The sequence below is a fragment of the Athene noctua genome, chromosome 3 (genome assembly GCF_965140245.1).
Source record: "Athene noctua chromosome 3, bAthNoc1.hap1.1, whole genome shotgun sequence".
Lineage (NCBI taxonomy): Eukaryota > Metazoa > Chordata > Aves > Strigiformes > Strigidae > Athene > Athene noctua.
This window is the reverse complement of record NC_134039.1, coordinates 81,464,680-81,476,210: the sequence shown is the minus strand read 5'-3', so window position 1 is coordinate 81,476,210 and position 11,531 is coordinate 81,464,680. Positions and strand designations below refer to the sequence as shown.

The 11,531-nt window shown below is 39.6% G+C and overlaps 1 protein-coding gene across 1 annotated transcript; it reads right to left on the bottom strand.

Annotated features, from left to right (window-relative positions):
- Positions 1-9: 9 nt before the first annotated feature.
- NUDT5 (nudix hydrolase 5) lies at positions 10-10,866 on the bottom strand. Its single transcript, XM_074903495.1, has 9 exons — positions 10,755-10,866; positions 7,136-7,203; positions 6,015-6,067; positions 5,227-5,334; positions 4,593-4,688; positions 3,506-3,607; positions 3,065-3,073; positions 2,272-2,325; positions 10-1,979 (listed from the first exon to the last, which is right to left on the bottom strand). Exons 1-9 carry the CDS (start codon positions 10,815-10,817, stop codon positions 1,870-1,872), a joined length of 663 nt encoding a protein of 220 aa, XP_074759596.1. The 5' UTR covers positions 10,818-10,866; the 3' UTR covers positions 10-1,869.
- Positions 10,867-11,531: the final 665 nt, after the last annotated feature.

The window sequence follows — 11,531 nt, the reverse complement described above, 5'->3', positions numbered from 1 at the left end:
ATTTATTTCCCTGTCCTTAAAAGGAAAAAATTAAAATCTGAGTTCAGATTGCCACGTGCCAGTATTCTTGACAAAATTTATTTGTAGCCTGTATTTTGCATTCATTTTTTATACTTTTTTAACTTGCATTTCCCCATTGTTGAATTCAGCACTCCTTATTCCTTTGTGGTGTCTCCACCCAAGCACCTTTCTCTGAGCTGTAAGGGTGGACTAGCAAACATTTTACCGGAGACTGATACTCATCTCACCTGTGAACTGGTTCTGTGGTGGATTTGCTGCATCGCAGGGCCTGGGGCGTTGCGGTTTCTTGCCGGGGGCCTCCTGGGAGACAGCATGGTAGCTGCTGTCATGCTAGCAAGTCAGCCCCGTAGTTTTGTTTAAACATGTACTTGTGAAAACTGTGCCACTGAAACTTCATGTCCACTTTGCTTTTGTGAGTCTAAACGACGAGGCCTGGTTCCTAAAGCAGTGTTCATAGACGGGAAAGGGGGGGAACGAGGAGTTTCTGCTGAAAATTTATTTATGTTGTCGCACTTTACAGCGGCAATGTTAACAACTGTAAACGTTAGACAATAAACTTATTTAATTAAGCTCTCTCCTGTGTCTTCCCTGTGCAAGATGTAATCCGTATGCAGTTCTGATCACTTCTAACAGGCTTTGTTAGTGAGGTAGGACTGGAAGGCTCTCTTTTTTCTCTTTATCCTTTATCCTTCTAGAATATAATTCTGATCAGGTTTTAGCAGCCTTAATTAAGAAACAAAACATAAATCTCAAGATTCCTCCCCTTAAAAACATTGAACTTTTCTGTTTGGCTGTAATCAGTGACTTTTCCCTTTGATTTCACACTTTGATCTCTGCTATTTCCTCTCATGCTTCACTTGAAAGTAACTTTGTGTTGTTTGTGAAGGTAAGAAAAGCTTAAGTTGTCTGCTTCATTTCTAAGCTAGGAGTGTCCTCCTAATTATGTTTATCTCCCAAATTCATTTCAGAGTCAAGACTTTGATGTTAGCATATGTTTATTGCAGCTCTTGGATCCTAACCTTTAAGCAGTGGTGGTAGCTGACATAATTAGCAGCAGTTGACTGGGCGCAGATCCACTGAAAGTTTGTTTGGCAAAAGATTTACCCAGAGGGGAGGAGACTGAACGAAGGTGCAGCCCAGGGAAGGGGATGGGTCCTAGGGAGAGGGCGAACTGCAAGGCTGTGCCATCTCGGGGCATGTAAGAAAGCCCATACCTTAAGCAGAATCCCCTGGTTTGTTCTGCTTTGCACCAGTGGCTGTTTTGTTGATACTGTCATCATCGCTGTCAGAGTCTGTATTTTCTTAGATCAAACCAACCAATTTTCTCTTAGGAGATCTCCGTCACAGAAGGGAATTCCTGAAACTGCTGTTTCATACACTGCAGCCAGAGCATGCACGCTGTGTCCTGGTGCTGCTGTTGCTGCTCTTGTTGCAGAAAATCACCTGTAGTTGTTGAAATGATGGTGCTTGTGCCTGGGGAGGAGAGAAGCGCGCTCGTCCTGCGGTCTTCCTGCTTTTGGACAGGTGGTGTTAGAACACCAACTACAGTTACTTAAGCATCTTCCTTATACTGAAACCTAAGCGCAATGATGAGTACAGTGAGAAATGAGCCATTCTGAAAATTAGACAGCATTTTTATTATGATTATTCTGTCAAGGCTTGATAGACTGAGCAGCTAGAAGGAAAACTTTTTGTCGGTCACATATTTCCAGATCAAAAGATCAGAATCATTCCTACAGATACTTTTGTTTGCTCTGTAAGTAAAGCAACGGACCTTTAGTACAAGAAGTTACATTTCTAAGCCATCTGAATGGGGCAGTTTTCATCTAAATTTCTCATCATCTAGTTTTAGAACTTCATAAAAGGAACTTGGAGCGGTTTTTCTGCTGCACGCTTCAGGGCCAAGGCGTAAGTATAAACCCTGGCATCCACTGCAATATGTTCTTCTGCTACTAGTTCTGGAAAAAAAAAAAAAAAAAAAAAATTGAGATGCTGTTAAAACTTCTCATCTACAGAAATGTAATTAAGTCCCTTACTAAAATGAAGATGTATGGCATTCCAGGCATGAATTCTTAATGCTAACACTTTGTGATATCACTAACTCTGTTACCTGGCCAAGTCTCTCTCAGCTTTTTGATTAAGATACAGTATTCTAGGATAAGAAATGCCATGAGGAGCTATGAGAAGCAAAGCTAAGGGTTTCTTGCTAAAGCACATATTTGTGCCTTTCATGTGTCAGAAAGCTCTTACCGTCAATTCTTTGCAGTAGGTCATTCTTTGGAAGTGAAATAACTTCCACAAATTCTAGGAGAGAAGAAAAAAATTTTACATACCTTTAAATTACTGAACAGTAGAGGAAATTACACCTCAGAGTCCTGTTTCTTAAAATTTAGAAGGGGAAGCAACCTGACCTAATGCTCATCACCATCCAAAAGCTGTGAGCATTCATATCTCACCAAAAGGCTGATTACATGGGGGGAGGCAGTAACTGGGGTCACTAAAATACAGGTTTGGCAGAAAGAAACTGGGAGAGAGTTGGGAAAAACGGTGCAGCTGACAGCTATGGAGGATAAGAATCCTTCTAAAATGAGACCACCTTCATTCGGAGATGGGGAATACACTGCTGAAGGGGACATCTGTTTGGCTTACACTGGTACAATAATGGATCGTAGATGTGTTTGAAGACCAAAACAGCACAAAGAGAAAGGGGTTGTTCTTAATGAATCTGTGTTGGTTTACACCTCCCCTGTCCATCTGAATTACTTGTCTTTGGGGCTTGATCTACAGCTGTTGAGGATTCAGTAATTTGTGTCTCCTGAGATACTGGTGCTGGAGGTGCAATACCTGAATGTAATTGATGTGATAATGCCCCCCAGGAATTTTCATGTCTAGGCCAAAGTCAATCTTGTGTGTTTGATAGGGTCAGGAGAGTAACCAAGCCCAAATAAAAAAGCAGTTTTAACTGCCCTGTTCTAAGGAAAACTTGCCATACGATGATTACACTTGACCTTACTGTCAGTGGGCACACAGCTATGTAACATACCTCCATCATCTGTAAGTAAAAAAAAAAAAAAAAAAAAAAGATAGTGAATTAAGGATTTTGAAATACACTAGAGTTTACAACTAAAAAGCATTTTGATAGCTGACTGATCGTGAGCAACACTGCAGTTACTTCCAGGGTCAAGCCACAGGTAAGCGCTCAAAGTGCTTATGGCCCTAATTGAAGTTTGGCACCGAAATGTCTCACTGGGGGATGTGCCAACACCTGACACTGAACATCTAGGCCGCCCTAGTGAATTCAGCAGAGAAACGTGGCTCTGCTTATCTAGACTGCAGGATATGATTTGAAGGATGTACAGCATTTATATCAGCTGTGGGACAGAAGAAATACAGTGGTAGAGTGTATGGGTAATGAGTGTATGAGTGAATGGGTAAACCCATTCTTCTGTTCTCACAATTTTCAAATAAATAGTATGAAACTCACCAAGTTTTTGCTTGGGTCTTGTATTCTCAGCCTCATCTCCATTAATGGTGACACTCACAATGTGTGTCGTGCTGTTTGACAAACCTGGGTCCAAGCAGAGAGCTGCCAACAAGCACATGTAGAGGTTTTATTTTTCAAAAGCGGAAGTCAGGCACCTTGACATTTTAGCAGAAGTTTTTACAGAAATACATCTGATACAATAGAAGAATGGTGTATGTTCATGCTGCAAGAGTTGTGAAAAGTTTGTTTTCCCATGTTCTTAACAGTAATGTCTCTGTAACTTTCAGCTCTTACACACTTCTTGTAAGACACGTTTTCAGCAGCAAGGTTTACTTGCCATTCCATAGACTGAAGATTAAACTGTAAACTATAATTCCCTTAGAGACTTCCTCAGCCTATTAGTCTAATTTTGCCATCACCTGTCTCCATCCCTCAGTTCCCAGCACACAGCTGTACCCAATAATCAAAAGCCAAGTCTCAACTGTAATGACATTTACTTGAAATCACACCTAAGTTGCCTCACCCTTCTACCTTCTCAAGTTTTATTTACGATCCTCATTTTGCCTTCACTTTGTTTTATGTAGGAAGCACTGGAATGGCAACAATCACATTCCAAAGGTTCCCTGGATTTACTCCAGTTATTCTCCTTCTTTCCGGCCAGAGAGGCTGAGTACCTGTCACCTCCCCACAGCTCACGTGAGAGTGACCTCCACTCACTGCATCATGCAGCTATTTTTTTTACCTAAGTTCACAGATGCTGTTCATGTTAAGTCCAGCATTTTAGACACTTATATTAAAATGCCAAATCACAGCTTTAATAATTGGGTTTTGTGTAAAGCATCTTAATTAATAGCAAAGTTTTCTTCTATAGAAATCAAACTTTTACTTTAGTCCTGTGTGTTTAACAGAAGTTCAGCAACGGACTCGTTAAGGACCCATTGGTACAGCCATAGGATACTGCTCTCTGCTAATCTGATTAAGACTTTTCTGCATGGATTTTTCCTTTGGTTTAGGGTATTTTAGACATTTAGAGTACCCATCAAAGACAGAATTAGCTTTGGGTGGGAAAATAAAAAAAAGCAAAGACCTGGAGTACATTCAATGACTTCCCCCTTGTACCCAGTTTCTTCCTCCAACTCTCGCAATGCAGCGCTTTCTGCAGTCTCATTTTCCTCAATGAGGCCTGTGAGATAAATAATACACAAGAACAACTGAAAAGCTAGTGCTTAACTGCAATACCCATCCCAAGATCTAATCCAGCTTTATGGAAGAGGTCAAACATCCTCCCTACCCTATTTCTGCAGAGGATAAACTGAGGTGTTAGGAAGGATTCTAGTTCCTGGATTGATCATGTTGCTGCCCACACCTTCAACTGACTTCTGCAACTGATTTCACCTCCAGCAGCATGCTATCTTCCCAGGAAGTGCATCAATATTCTCATGAGGAAAGGAAGCCAAATGCTTTGACTCTTAGAGAAGGGAGGCGTGGAGGGAAATACAGTATTCTATTACCAGACTACTGTGCAAAATACCACCCAGTCTGCTCAGATGAACTCATTTTGTATTCATTATCAAATATTCCTACTTCTGAAACAGCACACTCTGCTACAGAGCTCACCGCGGTTTTCCGGTTAGAGCTACTTCATTAAGACTGGCACTCCAAGCACATCTAAACACACTTAACTGTCAGCTTCGTGTGACTCAAATGTTTCAGTCGCTTACCTGCAGGAAATTCCAAGCAATAGCTGTTAATTGGGGGCCTGAACTGTTTCACTAGGACGATGCAGTCGTAGTGGAGAGTTCTCTGTAGTACCGCTATCACTGCTACGCCTACAAATAGCGACAGAAGAAACAAGTACATAAAACTGGAGTATAGAGAGTGTTTAGTGCTAGATCTGGAAAGGAACACAAGCATTGTTACTCTGAGCATTAAATGTTTAAATATCTGCTCCTGAATGATGAATTTAAGCTCCTTGTATTATGTGTGGTGAGAGAGAAAAGTCCAAAATGGGATCTTCAGAAGAGCCCAGCAAACAAGAGGCACATGTACCAAGCAAGACTGACCTAAGCCCACCAGTCTCCAGAGAAGGGCTCTCTCGCCTGCAGAGACTGTTTGGAAGCTATAGTATGGAACCCCCTCCTAAGTCCTTTCATGGCTAAATCACGTCCCTCTTTCACCCAGAGAGAACTGTATCCTTAGCCCCTAAGAGCAGATCCAGTTCACCAGTCTGTGAGCAATGCCATATGAGGGCAACCCATGTTGTCTTTGAAATTTCTCCATTGTTTTAAAGTGAATACAATCATCTTGGGAAAACACTCCTACCAGTAAAGTTCTAATTCTTCAGCACTGAAGTTAGCACTTCATTAGCTCAGGGCTACAGCAAGCTCTCCTGAGCTACCTGGTCTGCATCTTTGTTCATTCAGAAACAGATCGGCTCTAAGTCTGCACTGTCAGTTTATCAGAACTTTCACAGGAAAACACACAAACAAAAAAGTCACCAACGTCTTACCATCAGCTGAAACACCCTTTTTGTTGCCAGTACGCTTTACAGTTTCCCAAGTCCTGTTTAACACAGAGAAAAGAACAAATGAATACATAACTCATCTTTCTACCCTTGCTACTTTCATTTAAAAGCAAAATATGCCATCACACAGTGAGGCCCCCTAAAAAAGCAGCTGGCTGTAGGCAGACCCTGTCATATACTGGCACTAGAAAGTGCCAGTAGTATAATTTTGTTTTGCCTACTTAAAGGAGGGAGAGAGAGAACAGTTAATGAATGATTGTTTAAAATGACTAAAAATAAGGGAAAGACATAAATGATTGTCACCAAACAGGCAAGTCTGATAAAAGTGATCCTGTAAAAGTGCAAAATAAATCAATTTATATATAAAACATATCAAATTTTGAAAGGCAGTTCTGTAACAAGACCACGTGCATTCTTTTATCTTGCTTTTGCATCAGGTTTGTAGTGTAAGTTATTGTGAACTCTAGGCTCAGTTACTTGAGCACACAAGGCACACGCAGGTAAGGAACACCAAAGCTTCTCTCTTTCAAAATAAGCAATGGGGTGAGTAAAAACCAAATCTTTTCACAAAAGCTCCAATCTTTGCTATTTTTTAAAAGGAATCTTTGCTGATGAATTGGGAGGCACTGGAGAAAGCAATCAGTACAGAATCTAACACTTTAAGGGGAAGGAAGTAAAGTCATGTTGTCACAGCAAAACTAAAGCGTACAAAAGAACTGGACAGACATGATAATACACAGACAGTAATTTTTCAGTAGTATGCAAGATCCAGTACCATCAGCAAGAAAAATGAGCCCTTAATGAAGAACATAGCATCTTTAGCATCTTTACGTACACAGCTCATTACAAGGAACTGGAAATGCAAAGTAAACCAGGGTCCAATGTGCCCAAAAGTATTTAGGAGCCAAATTCGATCCCACATGCTAGCACATCTGCTTGAGTGACATTTTTTTCTCTGAGCAATATGAACTATAAAGGAGTTGCACAATGAAGAGATCTCATCTTGCGTTGAGTAATAGGTTTGTAAGCCTCATACTCTCTAGCCTGGGGCTAGTCCATACAAGGAGGAACATTACAGGAATCTGAAATGCCAGAGGGGCAATTACCTCGTTTTACCAAAGGGATCAGTATAAGTTGTTTCTTCAAGCTTCAACCATTTTCTTTCTACAATTACCTAAAATAAACAATTCTTTGTTAAATACATTATATGATTAATCCCAAAGATATTTGGCGGCTAAGGGGAGAAATAACTATTTTGGGATTGTTTTGAAGACAAAATCTCAGCATCAGAATACATTCAGGAACACACAACAACATTCTGTAGCTATTATAGAGAAAAAAAAACATTTAAGTTCTTGAACAGGAATAGAAAATAAGTCTAGTAACTCTTCCGAACATGACTTTTATAACCAAGTTTCAATGAATTCAGTAGGATTTTATGTACTGGAAAGTCCTCACCTTTTTAGAAGGATTTTGCAAAGCTCATGTTTCAGCTGAAAAAGGGTCACTGGTCTGCAGAGTAGCTACGCTGGTGATCATGACTGCCCACTTACCAGAGAGCTAAGCATGCAAGACTGAACACCAAACTATTCTGAAACGTTTCTTGCCTTGATCTCAGACCTGGTCCTTGTGTAGCTGCTGACTTCTGTAACCGCGAGCTGTGACACACACCTGCCCTTTCAGGGCTGCTGACTGAGTGCTTGGCATTAGTATTATTATAAAAATGTTTTTTCTGAGCTAAATGAGTTTATTTGCCCTGTGATGTTTCCTCATCTTTTATGTAATTCCTTTAAAAGGGAAAAATCCCTAAGTGTTAACCCAGCAGTTTACTTTTAATGTAACTTGTATTTTAAGCTTTGCTAAAGGCATAAGGCAGACAAGAAGCTTGTCTCCAGAATTTTGTATCAAGCTGGCCATAGGTCTGACCACAGATATCAGAAGGAATCAATAAGATGAACAAATCACTTCTTATTGTCTAATGAGACACACTGCTGACAGCAAAAGAGCAAGCATAAGCAAGGGAAAAAGGATCTGCGAAAAAAACCCACAACATTGAATTGTAGCAAAGGATGAAGTCTTGAGGTCATTCATGTGGTTGGCACACTGAGATCCTCTAGTGCAGGACAAAGAGCAAACAGGCCCGGTCGGTCATGTAGATTTTGGACTTCAAAGTGAGAAATTAATCAACTCAAAAAAGAATACAGAGAATTGAAATGTAGTATATGATGCAGCTGTAACTAGAGTACAGAAGCACACTACAGCATCAGCTGGAGGCAGAAGGCAAAACAGAAGGGATTTGGGTATCCAGTAAATTATAAGTGAGCTGGACAAACTCACATCTTTCTTAAAATGTGTTCTTCAGAACAATTATTTTGATAGGCAACTGAAATAACAACAGCACTCCTATAGTTGTAAGCAGGGCTATATGTACTTTACATGTAGGAATTTTGGCATTTGGAAAGTATAATGTTTCCACGTAAAAGAAATTGGAAAAGGAGAACTATGTGTTCTCAAAAGGGCTTTCTAATGGCTTTGTGGTCACAAAAACAGCAGGAAATGAGAAGATGAAGTATATTATGATCATTACATGTTCAAGAAGTAATTCCATTTGGAAGCATTCAGGTATATTTTAAATAGCTTTGTATTTACTCCTAAGTCACTGCAGAACTAGAGTACAGGAAGATCCAGAAGCGAAATAGATGAAAACCATGTTCCATTAGTTGTCCAAGGAGAGGAATATATATACTTCAGTTAAGTAAACACAGCCAAATGTTTTGTGTTAAAGATTCTTCTTAAACATTGCAGAGAACACAAAGGCCTAAATTATTGATCGCAGTCCCATTTTGCTGCAGCATTCAACAGAACTGGCAGATCATTACCTCTGTCACCAAGTTATGGTCTGCAAAGCAGGAAGGGGAAAATGGTTCAAATCAGAGCTGTCCCCAGGGATCTTAGAGGAAAGAGAAATCCCTAGTCTGTAAGAAATTTGACCTAGCCAAGCTCCAAAAAGACAAAAGGAAAAAAAAAAAAAGTAGGTTTTATGTGTACAAAACAAACAGTGTCAAACAAAGTGTCTTGTTTTTAATCTGGTATTCTTGAGTACAGCTTTTGGCTTCTACTGTCATGGAACAAATAATTAAAAAGTCCTGTAAGACATGCAGCATATTTACAATGGAATCGGTTCCACAATTCTCTAAAGTTAGGTGAAACCCTTGCTGCTAACAGCCTACAGGGTGAGAAAACTGAAAGCTGCCAGGTTTCCCTGAAAGAATAAGAGCATTTTGTCACTCACCTCGTAGGTGCACAGTTAAAGCCTGTGGAAGCTGGCCCAGAAGAAAATAGCTGATTTAGGACCTACAGGGCACTTTGCAAGATGTGTTGCATGTACCATACTTGGTTTTAGAATGAGTTATTTGTGTTGCTTTACCTATTACTTTGATGGACAAATAACATCTGCTTTTGCTTACAACAGCCTGACTGTGGGTTCCCAGAAACAGGAAGGAGGACTTAAGATCAGACACTACTTTCATGAAAGAAGATATTCCAACATCAGACCACGTAGTTACTGAAGAGTTACAGACCCACTTTTAGCATGAGGGACACTGGCAGAGTCATAGTAAATACTCTCCTGTATTAATGCCACAAAATGACTGAAAAAACTAAATAGCTTAAAATATGTAAGATCTAATTACAAACTTCCAATGACACCAAAGAGTGCAGTGTTCCAAAGGAGAAGGTCTAAGAGGCATTATGAAAAATTAAAAAACAAAAGGTAAAATGAAAATGCTACCTGCAAAAACAGAGGTCTTAATAGAAAACCCAAAAAGCTTACAAAAATTGAACCCTTTATGTTCCAGAAATATTCATATTAAAAAACAACCCAAGAGAAAGATTCATAAATATATCCCAATCATGTCAATGCCTTCTTTCCTGAAAAAGCTTTGTACCTTGAAACCTAAATTACGAGACTGTTCATTCCAAGGAAGGAATGCTGGATAAAAGAAACTACATTCATGTTATAACAACGGTGTGATGCTGTTGCCAAACCTGCCTTTAAGACCAAAGATTAACTTTCAAGAATTCACTTAAAAGAGAAGAGAAACAAATACAGGGAGTTTAAATTAAGGTGAAAGTGCTCCTAATAAGCACCCAGAAGTACTTTCAAATTCCTTCCTCAGGACCTGATATTTTCTGATTCTGTGAAGACATGAGCAGAATATTTTTGAAAAAAATCTTACTATCTTCTTAATATTGTCTAGAACAGCAATTATCTAAATTCAAACCCTTTCAGAAAGCATCAAAGGTACAATCCTAGGCAACTCTTAAGTGGCTCATCATCTTAAAGGAATGGAAAACAAAGCTGAGTTTCATGATCCATGGATTTGTATAGTCTCTCAGAGGCATCAGCATTATTTCTGAACATTGAAAACAGCCTGAACAGATAATACAAGAAACAGCTGCAAAATCTGAAAGAAAGAAGCTTAAAATAATGCAACAGCGTAGACATCTCTCTCCCAACTGATAATTTGTATGATTATTTCAACAGAGAAATGCCACTTTTTTTAAACTCTCATACCATCAGGAAAAAGTATTTTATCTACTGAATAGATTTTTACAAACATACAGCATCCATACCATTTCTTACTCTGCACTCACAAACATTATGATCAGTCTCAAACAATTGTTATTTAACAACAAAACGTGTCAAAACCAAGCATGTTATACCTCTTCTTTAAGAACGGATTGTCTAGCAGTTTTTGGAACTTCTGTGGATGTCTCAGCTGCCATTTTCAGGAATGTCAGGCTTTTCTCCTCCTGTGCAAAGTCCAGATTACTAGGAAACAAAGTCAATATTTGCTTTCAGAGTAAAGTTAAAAGGTTCATTTCTGCATTCTAAATTAACAAATAAGACCTACTGGAGAAAGTTACGGACACATGATGCCAAGGGCCATTCACAATTTCAGCTCCACCTGATGGTTTCAGAGTCAAATAATTCAAAGGAGAAGTGGAAGTTTGGGTCAAATCCCTGATTTACATAGTTGTAATAGTCCTATTAGGTGCTGAGTAGCTATGCTGGCTGAAGACACCCACCTTAACTTTCAAAGGTCAGACATACAGGGACAAAATTGATCCATTTCAGTCAACTTGTTTCATTCTGATCTGGGTGAAGTGCTTTGTCAACACAGCATTGCCACAACAGGACTACGCACTCCACTGTGAAAGTGGGAAAAAACCTTATACCAAGAGGACTTCAGGGGTAAAAACTGTCTGCTATTGAGAAAGAATCAGAACTAGAACCTACCTTCACCTTACACATATCACAAATAAAGATGTAAATCCTTCTCCCAAAAAACCAAGGTCAAAAAGTCATCTGTGTGTTGCAAGTCTAGGTGGCATGTGGAGTTAGTGTGACCAAAGCATGTCAGTCTCTCCTACTGGGAATGATGTGGCTAGCACCGTCCAAAAGGCAGTTGAATATATGCCCAAAGCAAGGCTCTGCAC

Coding starts and splice junctions, on each gene's coding strand:
- NUDT5 (XM_074903495.1), bottom strand. CDS start 10,817: ATGGCAGCTGAGACATCCACAGAAGTTCCAAAAACTGCTAGACAATCC. Junction 7,204..10,754: donor AATCCGTTCTTAAAGAAGAG/GTATAACATGCT, acceptor TGTTTATTTTAG/GTAATTGTAGAAAGAAAATG. Junction 4,689..5,226: donor TTGCTTGGAATTTCCTGCAG/GTAAGCGACTGA, acceptor TTTATCTCACAG/GCCTCATTGAGGAAAATGAG.